Genomic DNA, 27,908 nt, shown 5'->3' with positions numbered 1-27,908 from the left:
TGAGCATAGTTGTAACACCACTACCACACCTGAATTCTCATATAACCTACACTTCTTTTCATCTTCATGCAAAGAAATACCTGTATACAGAGAAAGGAGAACCAATTTTGCAATCCAGTGTATAGATGGCATCAGGAGCTGCAAAAACTCCACTTTGCTCAGAAATACATAGGTCCCACGAACATGGGCTCTTTACTCGCAGAGAAATGAGTCACTTCACTAACTGCAAGCATATCCTAATGGTGCTTAGGAAACATAACACAGCACACATTTGTTCCTTAATCAGCATCTTGCTTGAGTGACAGCAGCCTGTTCCTCATCTGCACTGCCTCATGAGATATACCTTGCTCACAACAGGAGCTCTCAGCTTTCCTTCCATGCTGGAGGACTTCTGCATTCTATTAATTACATACCACACTTCTGTGTCACCAATTCATACAGAACTTCCCCAACACGACCATGACRTTAATAAGCCTTTTAAAACAGTCCTTTAGGAACCTGGATTATGTTCCCAGGAGCTACCAGAAAACTACCAAGTGTCAATATAGCCTCACTGGAGCCTTCTTCAAGCACTACGTATCTCAAAAAACATTAAAACCACACAACTCRCTTAAAATCTTTGGCTTGCACAAAACTAGGTAGTAAGTCCTAGGACAAAACAGGAATCCCACAGTCCTATCTGAGCACAGGTGCCCTGCATGCAGCAAACAAGACTCCTCATTAGCATCTGCATGCAGACACAGCTACAAATACCCTGCACCTGTGCTCATTTTGCTCCTTTTGCATATACCACYTCTTGCACTTATTCTAACCATATTAGGAGAATGCTCTGCTCTTTAGTAGRCACACAAGCATCCAGAAATCCTATGGGAGATGTGTTTAACAGATTTTATTTCTGAGCACAGTAGTCAAATGGACAAACAAGCTCAGGAACTAGGCACGTTCACTTATCCATCTCACTGAGTGAAGCTGCTGTGGCTCTCCTGGCACAGCACACCAATCCGGACAGACAGCACCTTATATACTGACCACAAAATGTCCCCGGGGTTAAATTTACTCAGTGCTATAGATGGGAAAGGGAAAAGCCCCAGGCTAGGAGGCACGCCGGGCTTCACAGGGACGCTGCCGCGCCTCCCCTCGCCGGGGCAGGTGGCGGGACTGCGGGTGCCGGGAAAACCTGCAGGTTACAGTAGAGGCTGCGGAGGGGCCCGGAGCCTCCGGCACAACAACCGCCTCCCGCCAGCCGCTGCCGCTCGTCAGAAGTTGCCTCCCGGCGCCCGCGGCCCGGCCAGGCCCGGGACCCCTCCCCGGCCGCAGCGCCCGTCGCCAAACTTCCCCGGCCGCGGCGGGGCTAGCGAGGCTGTCTCGGCCGCCGCCACCCGCACCGCCTTCCCGCCTGCCGTGGGGCCGCGCAGCGCAGCGAGCCACGTACCTGCTGCCGGCAGCGGCACCGGCGCGGCCTCACGAGGGAGCGGCGGAGCTGGGGGCACGACGAGGAAGACGCGTCGCGCGCTGCGCTGCCCTCCCCCCGGGTCGCCTAGGAAACAACGGTCGGTCTCCGAAAACCGTTAACGGCTCGCGGAGGGGCGGGGGGAGCAGGGGGGCGTTTTAAAGGGGGCGCGCGCGCGCCTGTGCTCGCCGCCCGTCACGTGAGCAGCACCGAGCCAATGGCGGCGGCGGGAGGCGGAGCGACCGTAGTACTACGGGCTGGGGAGGGCGAGGGGCGGGGCGGCCCCGCCCCCTCATAAGAGGCCGCTCCTCCCTGAGGCGCCCTGAGGCGCCGCTGTCCCCTCGTGCATGTCCCCGCCGCGAGGTCTCCGACCTGCGGGATTTTCATAGTTCCCCCCCACCTCCACCCCGGGTTACGTAAAGGGCCGGGGATTTAGCGCGGGGCGGATTAGGGAGCGTTGAGTCAGCAGCCCGTCCCGGGAATGGCCGAGGGGGATTACCGGGAGCAAACCCGCCCCCTCTACCCAAAGAACTACCCAAAAGCTTAGAGCGGGGCAGGCGTTGGAAACGGGCAAAAATTGTTCAAAAAATGCGGACTTTGGTGTCTCTTTGTGCTAGATGCCAGTCATCTACGCAGTACTGATCCATTTTATTAAATATCCATGGGTTAAACTCCTCCTTGGGCACCAGTCTGTAACAAACTCCATTAGCACAAATAACAGCAGCACTGGGCTCTATTAACCTGGTAGGGCACAAGTGTACCATGCGGTTCTGAGAAACTAGACTTTCCAGGAAAAAAGGCAAAATCTGAGGTTGTCTTTTCCCTGTCTTTAGAAAGTTGAGATTTTTGACATAATTGCTTAAGTGAACTCAGATTTGCCAGTGAAATTGAAAACCGTATTGCAAAATAGTCTGTGGAAAAAGCTGACAGCAGTTGGCATATTTAAAAGCACTGTCAACTGTGGTATAAATAGTACATGTCGTATCAATCAAAACCAACTATTTTCCCTCCTGACAATAATAGGTTGCAATAGATTCAGCCCACTGATCTCCTATTAATTCAGATTAAATTAAAAGCAGAATAAATGTGAGAGTAGGATATTTTCCTTTGCTAACTTAGGAAGGTTGTAGAACTTTAGCAGTTATATCTGTAACTGAAATTCTGTAAATATTGACTGGCATTTAAAAACAAAATAAAAAAAAATACTTGAAATGGCTCCCACATTCTCTGTAGCCATTCAATTAAACACATAAACATATCTGAATTTATGCTTATTTAAAGCACTCAAGTGATGTTTCCCTGTCTTTAATATTCCTCCCCTTTCACTATATGCTACTCAGTACGCACTGACACAGCTCTATACACTGATTTTATATAAAAACTTAAGTCTTCTTCCATGTTTGTACAGATTATGRCAAACTCCGAAGACCAAAACTACCTTTTTGTGCCTTACAAAAGCGAGCTATGTATGTATGACCCAAGAGAATGTAACCCTGCAGATATATTGCAAAGATATACTGTTGAAATATTTGTTTATAAATATTCCATCTTTCCAAAATAGTGCATATCAGAAGTCCATGCTAAAGCACATGGAGCTGCAGTACAGCCTCATGTTCATGTATGACAGGTTAGCTAGTCTGGCCCTCAGAAGTTTGACATTCTGTAGCTTACAGCATGACTAAAACACATTTGTACTTGCATGAACTGCCAGCAAAGCTTTCCTGGTYACCTTTGGCTTTGACATTCATTGCTGTTTCTCCTGCTGAGAGGGCACACTTTACCCTGACCAGACTTTTGCTCTGCCTGAAACAAGAGCAGATATTATGTTAAGTTAATTTACCCCTGTCCGTCTCCTCTCTAGCTGCCGTCATGGCTCCTTACTGCATGTTTTTATTCAGGGTACTTCATCATTGACCATTATATCTATTTTCTTCACTAGCTCTTTTTTTTTTTTTTTTTTTGTGGGCCAGTGGACTAGAAACAGTCTCTGGCAGGTGCTATTTAAATATTACTTTCACACTGTAGTATACCAACAATTCGTCATTTGTTCCAGAGTAGCAGCTGAGAGTTGCTAGAAATAGGGGGAAAAAAGTTAGAAATTTTTACTTCATTTAACCATTCTAATAAATTGCTGTAATAAATTATTACAGGACATATTCAGATACACAAACAACAAATTAAATTATTTTGGGGCATCTACCTTGTGTGTGCCACTTGCCACATTTGTTCCATCTGTTCATGTGTCAGTAACAGTCCTGACATATGTTAACTTCTTTTAAAATGCAAAATAACTGGTGCTGGAGCCAAAGCACCTGTATGTTTATGTCTCTCCCTCCTGTCTCCTTGTGTTTCCCCTCTAAAATGCCACGAATGTGCACGACTCCACGTTTGCACCCAGTTAATGTCACAAGGCTCCTGATTCCCACCCTCCGGCCTGCCCAGGTTCTCCTGAACGGCAGGTTTGCTCTCAAGCATGTTGGCTTTTCCCTCCAGTTCGGTGTCACCTGCAGTCCGGGAGACAGCTCCAGCTGTTCTCTGCAGCTGACATTTGGGAATACCAAAATTGCTACACCTTTTTGAGAACAAAAGATCTCCTTTTAGCTTTCTAAGTCTGAGCAAAGTATCCTGATTCACAAATCAGTGTGAAAAAGGTACAGAACGAAACAAACGTTTTCTCTCCCTCAAATAATGATTTCTTTTAAGGCTGTCTGTATAGCATAGATTATTATTTGAAAGATTAAGCTAAACAAGGGTGGAAGTCTGCAGAACCTGATATCACAGTTGCACTTGCAATAAAGAAATATGGATTTACTGGAAACAAGAAGGATTGTTAACTAACAATAGAGATTACTGGAGGTATGTCTAAAGAAAAGTTTACCATTTCTCACAGAAAATTCTGGTAGTGTATGATTTTTATATTTGTCACTTGTTCTTTCTGAATACTATTTTTCCGAAATGACAATGATCTTCCAAGAAGTGCCTTGCATGTTTCAGAGGGTTATCTACAGAAAACAAATCTATTATTTGTAATGTTGGCATAATATAGAGATTATATAGTTTTATCATGCTACTTTACATACAAGTGTATTATGTTTTATACATTAAATATTCTGTTAATAAAGCATCTATCAATGATGCACTCTGCATGTGTATAATAGGAAATTAACTGTATTTTAAAATGGTKTAAATTTGTATTAAAATATGTCATTTGACTTATCTCACTTAAAAGATTTATGCATAGCTAATATAAACCTAAAAGCAGCTACTGGCTAGACTCAGCTCCCATATTAAGACTACAGCTGATGCAGATCAGAGCAGTTTAAGCATTATTGCCAGGCTTAATGCATAAAGAGGTTTTATTGGTCAAAAAGGAGGAGGTAATGTCCTTTTACAGCCACAACTTATCTCCCTTTTGATCCCTTTGGTCCTTACCACCACACTAAGCAACTTATCTCCCCTTTGATCTTTGCGTACTCAGATCATAAACATCACAATAAAGATTCTATATTGAAGGAAACCTGGTATTGTTTGCAACTCACGAGACTAGGAATTGAACTTCTGAGCTTTCGGATGATGGCAGTAGCGGGATACAGCTCATGACCTGGGCAAGCTGCTGCAGAGGCTTTCACATCTGTTTCGTGGCTGCTTTGAGAAAAAAAGGCAAACTACTCAAACATACTGTCAACTTTGTAGAAAACTTACACAAATCCAGTGTTTGGATAGGCTATTGCTAAAGTATTGTTAGGTTCTGCCTTCAAAACTTTTGACTTTAGCTCTTTCATGGAAGAATGTTAGAGAAGTGGAAAGCAAAGACAGGAGCAATCACCGTTTCCCCTGGAGACTCCTTCCTTCTGCATTATTCCTTATAAAGTAAAAAACGAGCTACTTTTTCAAACAGGCCAGGAATCTCTTCTCTTTCAAGCAGTCTGAAGCACATTTTAGTCTAATGCTCACAGAGGATTGTTTGCTTGATAGATAGCTGGGCCATATCTTAAAATGAAATTTAATTAGCTTTATTCCTGAAAACACTATTAATTTTTCAGTGCACAAATATTTGCGTTCTTTATCAGAGACAGAATGAGATACTGTCTCTTTTTGTATTAAAACTTTTTAGGAACTCATAATGCAGTAAAAAACAATTGTTGAACACAGTTGTTAAGTAGAATCTAATCTAAACAAGCAACAAAGTGTATTTTTGAAATAATCATGTAATTGAAGTGATCTTATTTTGTGGGAAGAGCTTATGTGGACATTAATTAAGACTGTTCAGATAGCAAAGATAGAAACAAATATTTGTTCACTGMATTCTCTTAATCTGTCCATGCTCATTAAGACTTGTAGTTATCTTTTGGAGATGCTGMCGCATTTCGTGGATGCTTGGAATAGGTAGCTGTTAGAGGCACAGAACAATAAGTTTCTTCAGGGGAGGCATGGGGAGTAATGCACAGGGGGTCTTTTAAAGATAAATCTAACAAGTCTTTTGTTCAGATTTTTCTTCCCAGCTTTCAGTCCTGCAATACAGCTCGCGTGTATTTCTTTTAAAGAACTGAACCCATCGCCTACCTTCACTGCAGTTTTGTCTGTCAGGGAGACCTTGATCTGYCCAGAAGTCCACTAGCAGTTCTCACGAACAARTAATAATAATAAAAAAAAATCCCTTAACGCTGCAGTAGCCCAAAGCAGTAAAATGTATGGATTTTCCCGTGCGGCTCACTCTAACCTATGGTTGCCCCAGCACAGAGCAGTAACCTGTTATTTCCATCACAGCGGAGGTATTTGGCATGATACTTACACATACATACATACAGTTCATGTTTCACAGGCCCAACTCAGCAAAGGACCTGAACACACTGTTAACTTAGTGATGTAAGTGGGACTAGGATATGGCTAATCCTAAACATGTGATTTAAATCCTTTCCTGAACTCATGCCCTCCTTAACAGACCCAGAATATGAAGATAAAGAAGCACAGAACTTCAAGCAATTGGAGACTTAGAAATAGTATCCTGCAGTGTACATATATGACAATTTTAATATACATACTGTAATCTTTGAAGCAAGGTATTRTTATTAATCTCAGTTCAGATGACAAAGACCTAGGCCCAGACTGTATTTGTTGAAAATGGGCTATACTTTGGATAGATACCTAAAATTCTTTCAAAGTAACCTAACAGAGCAAAATCGTGACATTTTCAATTCCATATTACTTCCTGTATCAAGTCTGAGAATTTTTTAATCTTTCAAACACCCCCCATGATAAGGCAATATATATTTGAGCAAGTGTAGAATTCTGTGGGCATGTATTACAATGATGTCTTAAAATAAGCCATAGAGTATGGAAAATGTTGGGTAGATGCACAAATGATCCTTGGAGTCGCAAGTGCCAAGTTAGTTTTCAAATGGAAAAAAATTAGCGTAATGTTTAGCAACAATTTGTACTATATATTTTCCTTCTGATTTATCAATATATTTTTCTAATGAGTCAGAGTCCAGTTTATTCTTTTTAGGACTCCAATTTGTTATASATATTTGAACTTTTAATAAGAGAGAAAAACATTTACATACAAATACCTGACTGCCTAACAAGTTACTTACCAATCTTCTTAAAAATGTTGTCAGCAACATTTCTTCTAAATGTTATTTTTAACCCCAAATTGCAACACATTATCAGAATTCAAACACAGAATGGAATCACACATACACACATGCATCCCCTTGGATTGCTTTTAGGAAGTATTTGCCCTTCTCTGCTGGACAACACGCTCCCAGCTTCTCTCCTGCTGCCACTGCTTCACGTACGTTGGGCAACGTACAAGTGTGTGGGAGGGAACCAAACGGACCACACAGCAGCCCCATAGTCTTCCTCAAGTCCTCCTGTCCTCTGCAGTCCGTTTATAGCTTGCGAACTTCCCTTGGAGTTTTCTGCAGGATTAGTGTGTTTAATCATCTAATTAAAAGGCTCAATGTGCCCCAGGGGCAACACCAGAGCTGGAGGGATACATACCTGTCAAGGAGATGAAGGAAAGGAGACATGAAAGCTCCTCTTGGCTTTCATATYCAGTTGTTTAGGCAGTTAGAAGGAACACAACCTAATTCAATCTGGTAAAGACAGAAATTTAGGTTATATATCCTATTTATATACTATTTTATATAAAATCTCCTATAGTATAGTATATTAACTTATTAGTAACTCCTAATCTCTGCTCTAAGAGCTATTATACAGTACACAGTTTCGTGGCACATCATGAAAAAGGCAAGGTAAATGTAAAAGGATTATTTGCTCTAATAAAAAAAGATCTTTTGATCAGTTTCTTGGCTACAGCCTATAATTTTTATGATGCAATTCATATAATTGCATTACATGAATGTTTTGCATTCAACTATAAATTGCAGTGCTGGTAATTCCGGWGAATACGCACGAGATTGTGCGTGATTGTGCCCCAGTCCATAGCTGGCCTCGGTGTGTGTGCTTGTTACAACCTCACCCACACTGCACTATATCATCCTGCAAACTGGAAGCTTTAGCAGTGCACTGGAATCCAGATCTTGGCTGCTGAAAACACGCACTCCCAGGAGGATTTATGTATTGAGGAGAAAACAAACGAACCCTCCAGGACTTGAATTCTGCTTTGAATCACGTTGGTTTGTTCCTTAGTGCCACATGCTATTGTAGCTGTGCGCGGCTGTGTACACAAAGGAAGCCAAGTTGCGTCTCCGTGAGACGGCCGAGAGCAGGACAGCCTTTGGGTGGGGACCTGCTGCTGCAGGCTCAAATCGCAGGAGCTGCCATTTCAGACCTCCTCCTATAGACAGGACGCAAAGAACTGGAGAAGCCCTTTAAGGTCCCATGAAAAACAGAACCGTCTGCTTGTACAGTAAGTAAAGCATTTACATTTTTGAACTGGGCATCTACAGAAAGTTTCTTTTCTACTATTAAAGGCTGGAGTAGACGATTTTTTTCTAGTAAAGCAGATTAATTTTATTTTATCATTTGACGGTTGAAAGCCTTTTAACTGAGAAAGAACTTTCAGAAGGATGGTACAGGGAGAATAAAGACTTCATCCCTTTTTAAAGGTAAAAGAAGCAAAGGCTTCTTTTACTGCTCTGCATTTCTCCATTTCTTCCAATAYAGGACAGTTTGTCTAAGTATTTGAGAGTTCATTTTTAAGAACAGCATGTACATTTTTAAATACAATTAAGAAATAAAAAGACAAATATTGACAAGCAAGAAGCTGCTCAGTGTTCGGTCACTCATTTGCTTCAGTAAGCCTTGGCTACACAACTGAATGCCACACATAAAGAAAAATACAGTGATGGTAGATAGTTATAGAGTTGACCTGCCCACAGAATCAGTTTCTGTTTATCTTTGTCCACTGAGGATTGATTTCTGTCCAGAGGTCCTACTCCGTTTTTCAAAAATAAGCGTCCAAGTCAAGACCTTGCTGAGTTCTGTTCAGCTCCTTGGAAAGGCTAGATTACTAATTTCATCTGATGTCCAGAGATAAGAAACATTGAAGTGAAACACGCACTGTCTCCAAGAAATTCTACACAGGAAACTCTTATTTGCAAAAATGCAACAATTCTGCCATCAAGATCCTACCCAAGTGTATAATTATGGCACTCTGAGGACTGGTTCGTTACATGCACTGATTTTCAAGGCTCAAAAGAGGATTTAATTAGCTAGCCAGAGAGATAATGCAGGTTTCCTAAAGCAAGAGATGCTACAATTCTGAATAGCCATGGCACAGTTTTTCAAGTTTTTCATGGTTCAAATATGTCGCAGTGTGAATATTTTTAATCTGTAGCAATGCTTTTAAAGGTTCATTGAACTTGGCAGTACCCTTGAATGTTTGCTGTTAGCTGTGAATTAATGAAACTTGGATGTAACGAAACAGGATACTGCTGCATAAGTACAACAAGCGCCTTAACAGCAAGGCTGAGAGATACTCRCATACCTCTTTAATCAGAACAGAGGTGGGGGAGGAAATCAATAGGAGTAACAGAGACATACTGAATTTAAATGTTCGTCTTTAGGTGCCGTTTTAGAAGAATAGCCTCTGACACCAAGAAAAAAAGTTGTGGCCAGAATAATATGCGAACAGGTAATTTCTTTCAAGTCTTTTTGCTCAGGGCATGAGCGTGTGTGTGCACAATTCACTAAAATTGCAGTGATTGCCACGGGTGTCACTGGGAACTTCCAAACTAGTTCTCACCAGCCAATGCTGCTGGCTCTCAGCAGAAAGTTTGCTTTGGTCAGTCCTAAAATCTGGGCTTTTGGGACCGATCAGCATACAGTCCAAAGTTGCTTGTAAGTCAGGAAGCACAAAGCAGCCCCTTGATCTTCAGTCAACATTCCCCCTCTCCTCCTTTTGTTTTAGCAGACTTCAAGCCTTCAAGCTTAGGCAGTCTATAGGATTTTAGCCCCTGGACAAGGCTAGACAGTTGAGTCAACACCTGGGGTTGTAACACTGGGGGTTAAGGTTTGCTTGCCGCCCCCCCCCCCCCTTTTTAAAAAAAATAAAATAAAAAGGACATGTGGGTTACAAAAGTTTAACTGGGAACAGACAAGAGAGTATAGGGACAGTGCTCTGTGCATATCCTCAGAAAAAAATACTTGAAAAATCAAGGTATTTAGAAGCTGCTGTTACCTCTGCCAATTCTGACTATTCATAGTGTGAAGTTACTAGGAAAAATCTTATTTAATTCCTCAGGTTCTCCCTGCTGCCAGCAATAAAATAAAATTTCATCTCTCAAATAGAGGGATATATAAAAATATACATGATGTAAAACAGCATTTCTATAGAGGCATTAATTGAAAGGTTTTTTTTAATCACCAATTGTCACTTGACTTGAAACTTTTCTATCTTTACTATACTACTCAGCATAGTATACATGTGACTTTCTAGTCTAAAAATGCAAATGTATGTTTAAAATGATTTGTTAACTCATGAAAAAAAGTAATACATTCTCTCCAAATCAAATACAGATTTCCCTATCAAACAGGCCTAATAGAATCAAAATAAGAACAGAGATAGCAAGTCTGGTTGCGTGAGCTTCTCTCGGCAGCAGATTAGAGCACCTCATAAGCTCATAAGCTTTACTCAGAGGAATCAAGCTTCCCTGATGCTGATACAGTTCAGATTTTCCTTGTCCTGTACCCCTTCTGATATTCTTCAGCATCAAGGATAAATTTAAAAGGATAAACTATTGCTTCCATACACCCCTGCCTATAAACAGAGTTATATCATTCACATTTGGTCTAGGCTACTGTAYTTAAGTAAAGCAGGTATGGATTACATTAATAATGTTGATTTTCAGCAAAACCCACCACTAATTAGTAATTAATAATTTTCTTCTAGTGTTACAACCACTTYAATTTTATTKCATTAAGTCTGTATGTCTACTCTGYACTGGGTCACTCTTGTACTTTCAGCAAGTAGCAGCAAGTACTGCTATTTTGTTCATATTGGAAATATATTGCTGCTTACACAAAATGATTTTAAGAGACTTAATAGYGAACTTGTGGTAAATGATTTGCCAGCAGGCAAGCACATAAAGCTTTAGAGTTAAAATAAATTTTCATTTAACTTTTTACAGGGTAGGGCCAAACAGTTCTTGGTTGGGCCACATCCTGTGCCACTGCATCAAGGTCAAATGTGAGCAGACTTTCCAGGAACAGGATGCACATCTATTGCATGGGGTTAGGAGTAGCCAGTCTTTCCAAGTACCCTTAAATGTCACCCCTATTTCACGCACAGACCTACAGGACTCATCTTACAACCACGCTTCTTCACATTACCTTTAAGAATACAGGGGAATATCAACTTTGTTTCTTGAAGAAGAGATAAAAAACTGAAATTCTTCATTGCTTTTAAACACTATTTTGTGCAGAACACATCTTCTAAAAAATAGCGAGACAGCTGAATTCTTATTTTCAGAACTTCTGGAAGAAATAACAGCAAAAACAACACTTAAGGTGAGAGGTAACAAGTAATTCTCAAACTTGTGATGTCAGAAGACTGTTCTAGTTTTGTTTTGACCGAGGTAGTGATTTAATAGGATTGAACACATATATAAAAAATATATATTTAAAAAGATCTCAGTTACTGACATACTAAACTTATCATGCATATATGCAGCCCAACTTTCAAATCCAAACTGCTTTTTAAGACAGTGAAACTTTGCATTTAGATATGCTATTTAAGCATAAAATGGCCAATGGCTTTATGAATGCCAACATCAGTATTCTAGACTAGATGTTTTATTAGAAAACTTTACTGGATTTAACATTAACAATTCATAGTAGCAGCATATTGGGGAAAAAAATGTTGGAAAWTACACTGTAACAGGCAGTTTTCTGTATCAGTGACACTTAACAGGTAGGGTTCTCAGTTGATTGGGACAAAACTGGTGGTGTCCACTTAGGCAATTACCCCATTCTTGATACAGAATGCTCTGGCCCACAGCTGGGAATATCGTGGGATTATCTCTACTAACCCTGAATCTCTCACAGAAACTAGYTCCGCTAAAGACAGTTTGTGCCACAGGAACAGCACAAACCAGACTTCATAAAGGGAAGCAAGCACGTGAATCTCTGTGCTCAGTATGGTCTGTGGTCAGGAAAGAAATAATAGTGGAGAATTCAAAAGTTCCTCTAACTGCAAAAGGAATTGCTTACATTTATTCATATAATCTTGGTGCTCGACATCTGGTATGGTGATACATTTACAATGGCATTTAAACCAATTTTGTAAGACAGACAACGCTGTATGCTGTTGGCCTGGAAGGCAAGACTGATTCCTTATTTGTTCGTAGCTTCAGATAGCACCCCTTCCTCCTTTCTCCTCTCTCCTCCCAGAAAGTGTAATTTAAGATTTCTGTTTATTGATGAAAGCATGCAAGTCTGTTTTATTCTGTGCTTTGGTTTTATTTTGTAGATCATGAAGAACTCTGTGGCACCAGTTATGGATCTTTTTGTCTAAATGGAGGGATTTGTTATATGATCCCTACTGTATCCAGTCCATTCTGCAGGTCAGCAAAGCTAGAACTTGTGTTCAAATACTCAACATCAGCTGTTTAAAGACTACTTTGCCATTATGCTTAAGAAATTACTGTTAGAATATATGAAAAAATACAGATTATCTGTGGCTGTCCCAAATCCATTAATTCACGCTAAGTTTATTAACCTAGCTYGCATAGAGATGGCAATATTAGAAAAACAAACATGTACATTTGATCAAAAGTAGCTGCTTGACAGAGGTAACCATAGTCTGTTACGTATTCATTCACGATGATATCTATATTTAGACATTATTGCCTCCCTCATTACAGTACAGAAAGGCACAAAATACCCTTCACCTCATGGAGAGCAGACTGTAGCAAAGGATTTCAGGAAGGCAAAGAACATTTTTCTTTCAGATGAATTATACTGCAAATTTTTTTCTAACACAAAAATGCTGTGACCTGAACAAAATGAGGAGGCACCAAAAGGAATATAATCTTTTCTGGTGGCAGCTGAGGAGATGACACACAAATCAAGACTTACTGTGTCCTCTGAATCTCACAAAACACTTGGAGGGCAACTTGAAAGTGACAGTCAAATCTTCTTACTAAAAAGATATGAAGGCAGCCTATGCAGATAGTTCTCATATCATTAGGTCAAGGGACCATTTTCCCTTTTGGAGCTCATGCAGCACACTGTGGATAAAGACATACTTCCTATCTTTTGATAGGCTGAGAGGGGATACAGAGAAGGCTGAGAGGGGATCTGATTAACATGTATAAGTTGATGAAGGGAGAATGCAGGGAAGAAGGGGACAAGCTCTTCTCATTGGTGGCCAGCGATAGGACAAGGGGAAATGGGCATAAGCTGAAACACAGGAAGTTCCATCTCCAGGTGAGGAGGAACTTCTTYACTGTGAGGGTGACMGAGCAGKGGAACAGGCTGCCCAGGGAGGCTGTGGAGTCTCCTTCTCTGGAGGCCTTCCAAACCCGCCTGGATGCCACCCTGTGCCACATGCTSTAGGTGTGCCTGCTTGAGCGGGAAGGTTGGACTAGATGATCTCTGGAGGTCCCTTCCAACCTTGAATATTCTGTGATTCTATGATTTTGCATGTGTGTCCCTTTCATATATAAATACAATCCTATCTTATTATTCTATTATTTACAAAGACAAAAGAAGATTCCTAATTAAGTTCTGATTTTTATTTATTTTTTTCATTCACTGGTTAGGAATTATTGTTCATCAAGAGAAGTTATGGTTAATATAATAAGTGTACTTAGTATASTAAAAGGCATTCAGAGATATATTAGAGAACATTTAAGGATACCACCTTCTATTCTCTTGGAAACTTCTGTTCCCTTTTTTAATTTTCTTATAGTATCTTTCAACCTGGAGCTGTAACTTATGGTAATAGGGTGAAACAATTGAATAAGACAACAAAGTCTCTTAAGAAACTCCCCATTCTATAGATGTTGCTTTTGCTTTTTTTGTGACAGCTCAGTTTAGACATGCAAGGTCAAGCGTGTAAGCCCCTGCAGCTTGTGAGGGCAGTAAAAAACTATTTTGTGATAAATGCCCATTTAAAGACATGCACAGCACATCGCCATCATAAGTGTGTTGTTGGATGTCATACAAAGAACTATATCCAGAGAAGAGGACAAAACTTAAGAGGTCAATCAAATGATTTGTTCTAACTGCTAGACCTCACACTTGTACCACAGGTACAAACACTTACCTCTGAGACCTCAGACATTTCACATGAAGTAAAATAAAGACTACACACATGCGCAGAGTAAAACTGCTAAAAAGCACAGGGTATTTTTAAGCAGGAGTTCCTTCTTCATCTTGAAATGTTTGCTATATTAAAAAAGAATGTTAAAATAGCTTCAGTTTTACCTTCCACATTACTCATGCTAATACTGATTGAGAAAGGGTACTTGATGTATTTGATAAAATAGGTGTAARTATAAAATGAGAAATATTGTGAACAAGGTAATAAGCATAGATGACTTCTCTTTTAAAGGGCTCTGAATGAAGTCACTTCTAATTCAGGTGCTAGAGGATTTTATGATCTGCGGAACCAGAAAAGTAACATTTTAAGAGCATATCTGCTCAAGTAATCTTACAGCATATAAATTACCAAGTATTTTTCCTATGTGCCTAATGTTTGATTATGAAGTTATATGGATTTAAATAGAAGCATTCTATTTAAGAATGTCCTCATTCTAAGCATGTCCCTTAATCAGTCAGAGAAGAAGGCTAATTATAGATGAGAAAGGTTTTGTTTACACACAGATATCTTAGTAATCAGCAGTGATGTGAATAGAAATAACAGAAAAAAAATGCATCATTATTCAGCAGAATTAAGAAAAACATTTGCTGCTTTAAAACTTCCTTAAAACCGGCATCATCACCACATACTTGCTCAAAGTTTTTAATAGGGGTTACTGCTGGATCCCACCAAAAGCCTCTAAGTGTTGCTCAAATGATCACCTTCAGCCAAGAGAAAAATTGGGTCAGAATTTTTAAGAATCAAAGGCTGAATCACTGGAATTACAGCAGTGAAATGGGACAAAAATAGACTGGTAAAGCTGTTAAAATATAAAACATAACATATGCTTAGAAATGTTGTGCTAAACATAGTGCAGAGTAGCCAGTRCATCACTGTTATATGTAATTTAAGAAATAGAGAAATTGCATAATTCTTTAGGAACATATCTTTTTTGTAGCAYGCTACCCTGTTAAGGGCCAGCTGTTTACTTTTGCACATTTCAGTTACATTTAGCCTTCAGAACTGGGTCTATGATACAGATTTAATAGAAACAGAGTATTTGTTGACCATTCCTGCAGATTAGCTTTTTAGCAGATTTTAAATACAGCTGAGGCGTGTTAAAGCATGAAGCTGCTCAGCTGCCACCTTCCCTTATTCCTGTTCTAATACTGAGTTAATGTCCCCAGCAGCGGAAGGTGCACCTGTCACCACATCCAAGGTGGACGCAGGAACCTTCAAACGTACTAGATAAATAAACATGCAGCAGAGCAGAGAAAGATGTAAAATCAGCTGCCTCAGGTGTATCACAAAACATGAGGCTGAAAGACCTTTGCCTCAGCATCTGATGTACAGCTGTCTCCTAATCATTAATTACTGGAGTGCAGAATTAAGTTAAGATTTTGTCGTCTGAGGGGGAAGCTCTCATCTTTCTGTTTTCGTCTTACATAACAGATTTTTGAGAGCTTGCTTTATGTATTTCAGGGAAGATATGGGTGGTTTTTCTGTGAGCACTAAACATTTCAAAGCTGAACACAGATAATGCTTGCTTTAAAATGTGCTGTCAGCACTGATTTTACAAGCCATGAACCTATTTTAAGGTTGCCTGTTAGAGAAACTGATAAAAAGTCTGAGAAATAGATGTTGGGTATAAAACCATATGATTTCTTAAATTTGATACCAGAAATAAAGTTCAAAATTTGAATAAATAGAAAAAATCCAGCAGCATTAGAACAAGCAGCCAGCAAGTAGTAACCCAGTATATCTACGTGCAAATGAAGCCTAAGCATCTCACAGCTCAAGAAAATCAGAAGGGTTATTTCAGTCAGTGGCTCTTTGCATTAGAAAGGATCCAAGCTCTTGCTTTTGCAGTGCAAAAGGGGATCCCTAAGAGAGAGGCTGAAGGGATAATAGGAGAAGGCGGCAATCTGGTACCCTAGCTCCCTGTAGGGCCTTATTGATGGGGAAGTAGTGGCAGACAGAGCCTGGTCTTACTGTTAGGATTCGTTCCTTGATCAACAATGACACTCTTTACTCTGACAGGATTGATAGCCCTTCCCCGTGATAAGGAGCCTGCTTCTCAAGAAGGATGTCCTCCTGTGTTGGGCAAGATTTGGTGAGGGGTATCCTGATACAGCCAGTGCACCCAGAGTGGTTGGAGAGTCCCTTCAGTGAGGGAAGAAAGCTGAACAGACACCTCTGTGCTGTAGAACTTCAGAAGTACTTCATTCTAGCAAGTTTTATACAGCCAGCCTTCTAAAGAGGACCTTTCAACCTGTAGACACCAGCGCTTGGCACGATCGCTAGTTCAGGTAGAGCCACACAAACACACTTGCTGAGGCAGGAACACGCAGAAGTTAATGGAGAAGGCCCTTCCTTTTGAGGAAGGGATGATATTCTGCAACGAGCAGCAGCTTCGGGTTGTATTCTGGTTAAGTATTGCAAGAGAAGATTACCAGACTTAGAAATCTTCTGCACAAAATTCCTATGTAGAGTTAAAGGGAATTTCTACTTCCCTCGACTTTGCTTCTACTTTAATTCAGTAATTCTCCCACCTTTCTTATACTAATCCTATAAATCCTATGCAAATCCCTTCTCTCTCTCCCCCCAGTCCTTGTCTGTCTGTTTCTCTGCAATGAATCCTTCCTTTCTCTTTTTCCAATGGCTTTTCCAGAGATGGATATACACTCGAAGTCTTGCAGATACACACAATGCAAGCAGCTAGTGCAGGACTCTGCCTTCATCTGGGCTGCTCCTCTTTCTCCACCTCAAACTCTGCTTGTCTGGTACCCCAGGCTCTTGGGAAAGTATCTGGTTAGTATTTGTCAGTTCTAGCCTTAGCTTGACAGGCACAAACAGAAGTAAGAATGCATACCTAAAAATACAGCCATAAATATCAACTTTAAGATTTATTTAATAAGGCATAAAGATAGAAAGTACAATGTTATCTATTTATGTGTTTGAGAGGTATTTATGAGCTTTACAAGGACAAATAACAGCACTACCAGATATTATAGCAAGTCATGCCACATAAATACAGAGCTAAGGGAGTTCTAGGGTGAAAGTAACCCATTCCCTCAACTTCACTCTAGCATTACCACAAGTAAGAGTTGCATTTTGCTCACTATGCATGTGAATGCAAATTTCAAGTAACAGTTTTGAAAGTTATTCAGACACAAAACTTCTTAAAAAGCCACTTGAGGCTTCCAATAAGAACTGCCATTGCGTTTTACGAATTTAAAACCTTAGATAATATTTTCCATATTTACAGGATGTCTGGATAGTGACTGGATTCAGCCAGCCAGCCTTTAAGAGCCTTCTACACCCTGCAGATCAGGGCAATTTTTAAGCTCTCAGACATGTGACCTGAGCTGAAGTGGCAATCAGATAACCCTCAGGGTGTTTCTTTTTCTCCCTCGACTAGAGTTCTGTATTTATATGCCATCTTTATCCACCTAGAAGCATCCAGGTTTTTTCCTGACTCAAAATCTAAAAATCTCTTATTATATAACACTAAGACATAAGACTCCATGTGCACATTTGAATCACATCTAGCTCCAATCTTAAAGTCTTATCAGATCATATTTTCTTGTGGCACCACTTCAGTCTGAAAGAAAACGCAATCTTTTCTTCTTACCCAAATCAGATAAGCAGTGGATCATTTGCACTGTCTCAAACTGTGGCTGCATACAGAATGCAGTAATGCCTTGTTTTATTGGTGGGCAGACTAATATGCTTATTTTTCAGTTACTGATCAGATCATAGAGGATCAATACAATTTCAGGCCCACTGGTCATACCCTGGCATCATATCAGATGCAATTTATTTTCTTCCACCTCGTATTGATCCTGACATAGAATATTAAGCAATACAAAACTCCCTATGTTCAATGATTCTGTGAATTTCTTTACATATATTCATTATATCAGTGTTTCCTCTACAGCACAGCTCCTGCCATGACTTTATGGCATGTGTTTTAGGGTCACCTCATGTGAATGTATGTATTTACACAAACAGTTCCTTATATGCCCACACACATATGCGTTTGTGTGTGTGCGGAAGAGCCGAAGCCTGGATGCCATCCAAAATGGGAGCTTGCAGCCCCACAGCTTTACTCGAACATTTGAAGCCTGTTGTCTTCCAGCTCTGATGGAATTAGACATGGGAATTTCTTGGAAGGCGAAAGAGCCCCCTCTCCACCCTTTAAAATCTACTTTACAATGCCACATAGTGAGATTATTTAAAGCCAGCAGACAGCATGTGCTGAAACAGCATATGCAAGAGCAATACCTGGCCTAGCAACCACACAGCTTATTAGAGTAATTCCCTCTTCACAGAGCTTAGAAGACAGGCTTCCCTGTCTTTTGCAGACATCCATTGAAAGCACAGAGGCACATTTGCCTGCCACACTGGAAACCCGGAGCACCTCAATCCTAAACTCCACATTTCACCATCTGTTACAAATAGGGTATGTTACAAGTCTGAGTTGCTATCAGCCTTTAAAGCCTTTAAGAGCAAGCCTAACTACCTGTAGGAGACACTAGACAGACAGTCTGCTCACGTTCCCTTATGGAGGGGATCTTACGTGAGGCTGGTTTTCTGCCGTGCCCCAGTCACTGTGTATTGACTCCACTGAAATTACTAGAGCTCTGCTGATAGACAGGACAAGATCTTTTGGCTGAGGACTCCTGCTTATTCTTAAGGTTTATCTAATTTCTTACCACTTTCAGTAACGCAGTTCAGCAGAAATCTTTCCCTCTATTGACTGCCTGAAGACATTTATTGCCTTTATATAGCCAGTATATCCCTTCTCCTGCTTTAAACATCTGCACTGGTGACTTTGTAAAAACTGGTGCATCATCATCTCTGTTTTCAGAACTGCCCTGGMTGTACAATAGGAGACCCTATCGGTAGAATCACACTGGCCATAACTTTGTTTACAGAAGGCAAATGTAACCACACAGAGACACTGAGACACAGTCTCAGTTTGCCTGTTTCTAGGAAAGTCACTGCACCCTTTTTAACTTTATTGTTGATCATCATCTCAATTTTTTCATGGTCTGTAACAGAACAGAAATATTGCTTCCACAACTGCTCTGCCTACAGTAGTTAGTTATCACAGTAGCTCTCTAACCCTAGCTTTTTAATCTTAATTCTTTCTAACCCTAATGCAACTCTTCTGGTTAGGAAAGCTGTGCCTTCCTTCCCCGCTTCACTTTTCCTTTAGCCCACTGACTTCCTGCTCCTTAGGCTCATTCTTTAGAACTTACCCATAAGTTTTAGTTTGATGCCAAAACCTACTTATTTCTTCCTTCTYCTTTAACTTTATTCTCTCCTTTCATTGGAATTCTCTCCCATTTTCATAGGAATTCAAGAACACTTGTATGAATTTTAAATTCCATTTTCTCTTTCTGCTTTTCTATTCAGCTCTGTAAAGCATTTTTCTCTCACTTGCTTGAGAACAATGCACCACTCAGACTACATTTCTACTCTTAAAAATAGTCTACAGGTATTTCAGACAGAGGCCACTGAAATGCAACTACACTTACAGTTAATATCTGGAATATTATCTCCAGCAATCAGAGCACACTCTGCCTACCCTTCCTTCTCCCAGCAGTCAGATACAACAGCTTTGAGAAGTCTCATGTTGTGCTAAATAAGAAGTGGGTGCTTGATCAGCAACACAGCTTTAATGCATGGTCATTATTATATCTACATTAAAAAAAGAAAGAAAAAGAAAAAAGAAAAATCCAAAGCTAATTTTCAGAGGCAGGGAACTACAAGAAATGGCAATAATTCCCTGTGGTATGGATACAATAATCCACAAGCTACAGAAGGTGGTTCTGGGAGCCACATCATTCATGCATGGCAGGATGCTCCCAGTTGGTCTGGTTTAGCTAAGCAGGAGATCTTTCCTTTGACAGCTCCTTTCCATGTGCTAATTGTCCCCAATCTGAAATAGGGCCTTGCTGCTGTCAATGGCAGTTGAGAACTTTGTATTACAGAGCTCAGCCCAGTGGCCTCAGCTGGAGCTTCAAATTGCCTGTGTCACAGGCTATGAAGGACTCTCGTGCCAGAAATAGCAAGATTAATCCACATAGATGGAAACAAATGTACATACATAAAGACACAAAGGAAATGCACTGGTTGGACGAAACTCTCCCTTTCAACGCAGTGAAACTCTCACTGCAACGCAGTGAATTCCTTAAGAGAATTTATCAGAGCAAGCGAAGAATGTAAAACAAATGAAGATTAGTTTAGCTTCTACCTACATATATTTGATTCTGTGTGAATTACTAAGGTATTCATTTTATTTATTTTTATAGTAAAGGACCACATTTACTGTTATAAATTCAGGTCTAGGTCCACAGAGTACAACATAAGATGCACAGCAAGCTGAGCCTTGGACTAGCATCCAGCAGACATCCTACGTGACTAGGAGAAACCCCAGTCCCCTCCACTTAACAAATAAATCCAGCCCTGAATGTAAACTGACTCTACACTGAAGGATAAAGCAAAGAACAAGTCTCAAGTTTCATTGACATGCTTGCAAAATATATATTGGCATCATTTGAATTACTGGTCTCATTAAAAGCAGCATTTGGCCTTTTTCTCCCTCATACAGTCTGTCATAGTTGAGATTTTACACTAGTTTCTTATGGATGGCCCATTAAAATGGATCATAATTCAAATGAGAGAACAGAAACATGCAGGAGATGATCAGCAAGTRTAAGATGAATTTTAAGTCTTTGACATTTTTACTAGACAAGATTTTTTTTGTAATGTATTACTGAGGAATTACTTGTATAATTCAAATATTCAGTTCTCTCTTCATAAGACTACCTTTGGTTGAAAGCACAGCGATCAAAGGCAAACATACTGGCTGGCTAGTATAGTTTAGCCATACCATGATAAGAGCATCACCACCAGATAGGTATGCTTAAGAAACCAAATTCTATTCCTTTCATGAATATGCTTCAATTGAATATATGCARTGGAAACAAAACACTGAGCACTTACGCAATAGTACAATAATTAACAGAAAATGAGACAAATCTTTCTAAACTTTTTCATTTCCTATAGCCCATACTTTATCCAAGATATTAGTGCCAAAGAGAACATTGATACTTTGATTAGCATCTAAACTGTTTGTTCCTTGACYGAACAATTCAGGGTGTATTTTTAATGTGGAACTATGACTTTTAAATGAATATTGGTATTAAATGGTATTATTGTCTATCACAACAAAATAYGCAACAAATGCTTGCGTACATCGGAAAGAAAATCCATGATCTCTGCCTATCCTCAGACAGCCGGCTCCAAATCCAGACTGCTGTTTTAAATCTACTTAGGAGATGTCAATATAGAGCTTGAAAAAGTGTTTGCAGGGGGAACTTTTGCTTCCTCCACATCTTGCCATACAGCGTGAATCTTCCCGTTAGGAGAAGCTTTCAGAAGGTTGATGGCTAAGATGGACATAGCAGGGAAGCCTTTTAGMTAAGTCTGTCCGGACAAGGCCTTTCACCAGCATATGAGATGCTTTGGAATGAGTTATTTCATTACAGAAACTACCATCATAACTGCCTTTGCAATTTGTAAAGTGTTTTATGTGTACCATGTGTCAGTGAACTACCATTTCCTTGATCTATCATAACTGACAGTACAAGCTCTTTATGAAGAAAGGTAAAAAGCTACAGGCAAGCAGGAAAGGAAAGCGTGACTCCTGTGCCTGAGAGGAGAGCCAGTGAGATGAGGCACCTCACACTAATATCAAAAATCCTGTGGGGGAAATCGATTTAATTGTGAAGTATATCATGTACACTGCTAATCCAGAGACTATGTTAAAGAGAGATAGTTTAACATACAAAAGCATGGCTCAGAATGCGAAATGGGAAGATGTGCCAATAGCCTTTGCTCCAGAAATATGGTCCAAGTGGACAATCCGTAAGAAACTTCATTGTAAATACAAGTTTGAGTTATGTCATCACAAGAAGTTCTGCTCTCCTCAMTTAAAACTAAAACACACCTTATGCTTTTTGTATTAGATGACAAGGTACAGTCTAATCCATATAAACCTTGGTTTCCCAGGTGTATTGAGAATTACACAGGAGCCCGTTGTGAGGAAGTTTTGCTGCCCAGCATCAAATCCCAAACAAAAGGTGACCTGTTTGCAGTTTTCTTGGCTTCAGTTGTTCTCCTAGGAGTTCTTGTAATTGGAACATTCTACTTCCTTTGCAGGTAAAAGTGCTTCAGAGTGCTGAAGCTATTCAATCAAGTAGAAATTTCTTCTGATAATCATGTACTAATTATTTGAATGTAAAACTACGCAATGAATTATCCATAAGGTCTGTGTGGTTATTCAGCATAATTAATGTGGAATTYTCAACTTGTCCATAACATTTTACTTCCTGGGTTGTAGTGTTCAAAATATCTTTTCTAAGATACTATCTACAGTTGCCTTAAAAAAAAAAAATGTAATGCACCCGTTTCTGAGTTTTTTATAGTATACCTGGCTTTAGAGTTTTAAAGCATTTGTCTAAAGATGGATAAGTAGAAGCAATTTTCTAGAGTGATTACAAATCAAGAAGTCTTCCAATAAATTGTACTGGCAACCAAACCAGGTGGGTGTCATTAGCTCCCAATTCCTTTACTGCTCCTGGCTTGAAAGAAAAAAAATTAACTATGGAAACAGTTACTGGCATTAATACAACCAACTAATCTGTTTGTTGCTGCTGCTTTTTTAAAGCATGGAATTGGTACACTTAACTAACCAGCATTTCCTCTAGGAGAATTTGTTTGCATAGCTATACATTGAAATACTGGAAGTTAGAGAGTTGCAGCAGGCTTCGTACAGTGTTACAGGAGAATATTGTTTCCCCTCAAACATTCACTCACCTACAGAAGGATATCGGTAGATGCTTAGATATCCAGATGAAAGCTTGCCAGATGTCAGGAGAGACCAAGCAAAACTCATTCAGACATTGTTAATATTACTGTTTTGACATACTTATATTTATGTCCTGTCCTATTTTTTCGCTTAAGGTACTTTTTGCAAGAGTTTATACTGTCATAATATCGTTAATATGCTCTAAGACTGCTTAGTAGCCCCTCCCATTATTAACTAACCCAAATATACAGCCTCCTATGCTCTCAGGGTACTCTAGGACAGCATTTCTCCTTAGTTTTGCTAACCTGCACTTCTTGCAATTCTCTCTTCTTCTCTCCCTCATACCCACATCGTCAGCTCAACCTTTCCCCATCAGAGTCTTTCAACAAGTGACCTCTGAAATAGCCTGTCTGGTTTTACTTTGGCTGCTGTCATGGAAACCAACTGGATGCCAGTTTTTCCCATAACTCAACACAGTTAGAAGAGAGCAAGAACATCTCATAAAAATAAGATTTTGTTTCAAAAAAGTTGTTGTAGAGAATAAACCAGGATTAACTTAATTACAATGACTTTACAAAGGCTGGGGCGTCAGCAGCGCAGCCCAGAATAGTTGCTAACAACTTACAAATTACTGGGACAGTAATTACAGTACAAATTACAGTACAGTTTTAACTGAACCGAAACAATTCCTACAAAGCTCTTAAAACTGTTTGTATTTCTTTAAAAGTAAAGCTTGTCTCTGAGAAGAAAAACATGGGAAAAGAATGCAGAGAAAGTAATCTATTACAAGATCCCTTTCATATTGCATATAGTAAGATAAGGAAAAGACTGGAAAAAGTCACCTGAGTTTTATTGAGAGAAAGCCTCACACAGGGAGGTCAGCAGCTCAGAATAACTGCAGTTACAGGCCTGTGCAGTTTTTCTACTGCATGGTTGGAAGGTGAACCTCAAACTATTTCCTTATAGGAGGTCAGTTTACTCAGGTTTTATGTAACTGGCAGAACAAGTAGTGAGCCTTTAGACCAGAAAAGAGCAGTAACTTGATCTTAACAGTCACCCCTGAATCTAGCTTACCTACCACACTAGTTTTCCAAAACTCATAAAGCAATAATTAATTGGTCTAGTCATAAAGAAAAGCACAAAACCATCTAAAAGCTATCCTTACCTTTAAGCTTCAGAAGGCTGACATAGCAAGTTCATCTTCTGCTTCAAAGCCTGCAGAAGCACTTTCCCTTGAGAAATCCTCTCTCTCAACTGAGGTGGTCATCAGAATATCTGCAAAGTCAATTCTTAAATTAAGAATTTAATTCTTAAATCTGCTTCCATCTCTTAAGCTATATAAACAAGGATGGTTGTTAGCAGCTGTGATTAATACCGTTATGTTCAGATTTCCCCAGATTTGGCCTATCAGCTCTAACATGCAATTTCAAGGAGGGTCTGGAACAAGGGCTTGTAATGCTTAGTAGAAAGCTTCTGTTATCCTTAACTTGTCCTTTTGACAGGCTATATTAAATTAAAAGTATTAGAGAAATATTGTGCTATCAAATTTCCACTACTACACTTTATTAACAAATATTGTTTATCCAGAATCAAAAAGTACAGGATTTTTTTTCCCGTGTTATTCATCAGAAAGCAATTCTGTGGCTCCTTCAGCAGAGGATTAAGGTGTTTTTAGTATAAACAGCACTGAGTGTTTTTAGTATAAACAGTAATAAAATCCAAAGGGTTGCAGAGGATCAAGGATTATTAGTTGCAATTTAGTACAAAGAAACAGAATGCTTAAAATTGTACACCAGACCTATGTTAGAATTTAGGAAACTGATGCTCCAATTTCTTCTCCTTGTCATCACTTGCATCCCCCTTCCTTTCCAAGTTTTCTGCCTCTCCGGCTGCACGCCGCCGTGGCACATTTCAGGACTRGGCATGTGTGGGTGCAGTTCATCTGTGAAAGACTTTTATGGTCCCAGCAAACACACCCATGCAGCAGACCAGGATGGGCTAAAAGGAGTTCATTGTTCTTCTCYTTCTAAAGCTGTATCTTAAGTAGTGATGAAAACAGCTTATAAAAGAGGAGGATTGGATAGGAAAAGATGTGGGCAAACAGTTGTAAACAGTTCTCAGTTTACATTTAGCCAAGTCATCACATTTTGATCAGCTATACATGAAAATATTTTCTACAAAAATAAACAAGAAGGTGTTTTTGAGCCTGCCAGCAATCTCCTGTTAAGCTGAATCCATTTTGTATTTGGTTGTGTACTAGGATTCATCAGCACAGTGTGTTTTAGGAAGAGGAACCTACAAAGAAATGAAAGAGAATCAAAGACACAGAAGAAGCAGGCAGTATCTGACATGGCTAGGAGACAATGGTAGAAGGGAGAGAGAAACAGAGGAACCYAATGGAAGATCTGAGCAAAAGGAACTGTAGAATGGGAGGGGGGAGAAAGAGTAAATTTAGAAGTGGTTTAAAGACTGGAGATGAGAAAAACAAGCGACTTAGACCTGGAAAGATGAAGCTGTTGAAGACAGCACAGCATGTATCAGGTTCTCATTCCACATGAGAAGGAATTGAGGTCCTTTCTCCCTGTCACAAACCATACAATACTACGGACTTTGCATGGGATATGAGCTGCTATGGAGCTCTACTTTTATACATTTATACTCTTTCCTGCTGAAGGCCTTACAAATTTTGCTTCTTGTTTTAGCAGGTTAAAACAAGAGCTGATGGAAGTTCAAGTAATTCTGTTCTAGACAGAAACAGAGACAGTTCAAAGACAGTGTGGCTGTTTTGGGTGAAGGGCCTTCTGAAGGAATCCTGCCTTGGGGCATTTTAGAGATCCAAGCTGTTTCTTAAAACAGTGAACTGAATCTGACTTTACCAAGGATCTGTTTTGCCCTGTGCATTATAATGTCAAACAGCTGCAACCTTTCTCTCACCTCACACTTAATCTCTGCAAGTCAAGCTGGTCTTGTCTGGGTTAAACCTCCCGCTGCCAGTGCCCAGTGGGTGCTTTGGCTTTGGTTACTTTGTCAGGCTCTCTCCAGGAATTTACTGCTTCATGGGCAATAAAAGTCTCTTCTGTGTCAAAGAGGGATGCACAGCCTTTGGAGAGCAAGCTCAGTTCTGCGTGCTACACTCACCTCATTCAGCTGAGCTCCTTTCTCCCCTTTTCACACCCAAATCCAGACCAAGCTGCTCTCTCGACTGCAGCAAACACACTGCACACACCTCTCCTTTGACCTCCCCCAACAAACGGCACCAATCAAGCTCACTGCAGCGTCCTGGGGAAACCAGGAAASTTTTCTTAACTCCTGCTATTAAATAGTTATTGAGATAACGAATGGCAGATTTTGCTACCAGCAATTCAAGTGCCAGCACAGGCCCATCTGGTTTTCTTCTGTACAAGGGTTACTGCAAGAAGAGCAAAAAGGAAGCTGATTAATCTAGCAGAGATTCCACATGAAATAACTTCTATTAAAAAAAAAAAAAATAGGGAGAGAGGCCTGAATGTGAAATGCACAGCTTGAATGTGAACTGCACAGCTTAGTGGGGTGGAGAAAGCCCTAGGGAGAACCAAAATACATCTGTGATTCATTTCTGTAATTTAGTAGTCCATATTGAAAGGGCAAATTACTTGCTAGATAAGTATATATTCAATGGAGAGGAACTGTGCCAGCCAAAACAACAGGGTCCAGGAATACAGCCGCTTGAGCTATCCAAGCCAACAGACTTTGTGGAGGAGTTACTAGCACCACAGGACACAAACTGGACAAAGAGGGGAATAGCTCATGGCTCTTCTCATAGCAGCAGATGTCTAATTTCTATTAAAAGATGGAAGGAGAAAGGAAGAAATCATCTCTATCTAAAAAAGCTTTATCTCCTGAAGAAAGTGTGGAAAACATGGTAGTATTGATATTTCGTTTCCAAATATAAGAAACTTAATCAAAAATTGTTTTTGCTGCCTCCTAACTACATAATAAAGAGTTGAGAAGTCTGGCTGGAATAGGAACATTAACTCCAAGAGCGAAGCCATTAGTTCTGAGTCCTTTTCACGCCTCTGATCTCTTTTATTATCCCTTCATGCTTCCCAGAAACATGGAATATTCATTCAAATGTAACCACAGGAGATCTGTGTTGCTTTTCCTTCAGTGGAAGCATCACTCGGTTAATGTGTATCTTCTCTGATATGCTCTGAAATCTTTTTTCAGGCTGTGTGTTTTCACTCTCTGTTGTGTCTCTCTTTTGTTTCTTATGACCAGGAGAGCTGCCGTTACGCGGAGGAGCCCATCGGAGTGCGGCGCCAGCCTGGTTGAGACGACACGCAGCAATGGCTGCAACAGTGAGTGCGTTTAATGTTAAATGACTCGACTCTTCAAGGAAGGCAGGAGACAAACTAGTAAATCCTTCCATTTTTTTTTTTTTCAGAAATAATAATAGAATAAAGCAGTAAAGCAGATGAACAATGGGAAACCAACATGCAGAGCAACCCTAATTACATAACCGGTGAAGAAGAGGGTGTAGCAAGCACGATGAAAGAAGAAAGTAAACTCAAGTAGGAGGCTTTCTTGCTGGAGAAGACTGCAACCAAAACATGAACAATTGTATTTATTAGCGTTTCCTTAATTTTTTCAAGGCATAKCAAATTCTACAGAAATTAGTACACACTGTATGTTTGAATTTTGTGAGATTTTCCAGGACAAGTATAACTCATATTATTTGTAAAGTGATCGTATCTGATTTTTGGTTTCTTTTTCAGCCATGCAAAGATAGAAATGTGGAATAATTTGGGGTTTTACTGCATGGT

At 40.0% G+C, this 27,908-nt stretch overlaps 2 protein-coding genes across 2 annotated transcripts in view; one reads left to right on the top strand and one right to left on the bottom strand.

Moving 5' to 3' along the window:
- Positions 1-1,467, bottom strand: part of TMEM266 (transmembrane protein 266) — a 73,555-nt gene extending 72,088 nt beyond the window's left edge. Inside the window, exon 1 of the mRNA XM_026038658.1 lies at positions 1,433-1,467. The gene's annotated coding sequence lies outside the window, so the exon portion shown is untranslated. The remainder of the gene's footprint in view (positions 1-1,432) is intronic.
- Positions 1,468-9,523: 8,056 nt separating this feature from the next.
- NRG4 (neuregulin 4) lies at positions 9,524-27,457 on the top strand. The gene is made up of 4 exons (XM_026038653.1): positions 9,524-9,551; positions 12,387-12,480; positions 22,308-22,457; positions 27,364-27,457. Exons 1-4 carry the CDS (start codon positions 9,542-9,544, stop codon positions 27,455-27,457), a joined length of 348 nt encoding a protein of 115 aa, XP_025894438.1. The 5' UTR covers positions 9,524-9,541.
- Positions 27,458-27,908: the final 451 nt, after the last annotated feature.

This window comes from Nothoprocta perdicaria, unplaced genomic scaffold (genome assembly GCF_003342845.1).
Source record: "Nothoprocta perdicaria isolate Ctin4 unplaced genomic scaffold, notPer1 scaffold_214, whole genome shotgun sequence".
NCBI classification, from domain to species: Eukaryota; Metazoa; Chordata; class Aves; order Tinamiformes; family Tinamidae; genus Nothoprocta; species Nothoprocta perdicaria.
Note: the sequence above shows the minus strand (reverse complement) of the source record. Positions and strands in the feature narration are given on the sequence as shown.

Excerpts from the sequence above, each read along its gene's own strand:
- NRG4 (XM_026038653.1), top strand. Across the intron at positions 12,481-22,307 it reads GTATCCAGTCCATTCTGCAG|GTGTATTGAGAATTACACAG; the intron begins GTCAGCAAAGCT and ends TTGGTTTCCCAG. Across the intron at positions 22,458-27,363 it reads ACATTCTACTTCCTTTGCAG|GAGAGCTGCCGTTACGCGGA; the intron begins GTAAAAGTGCTT and ends TCTTATGACCAG.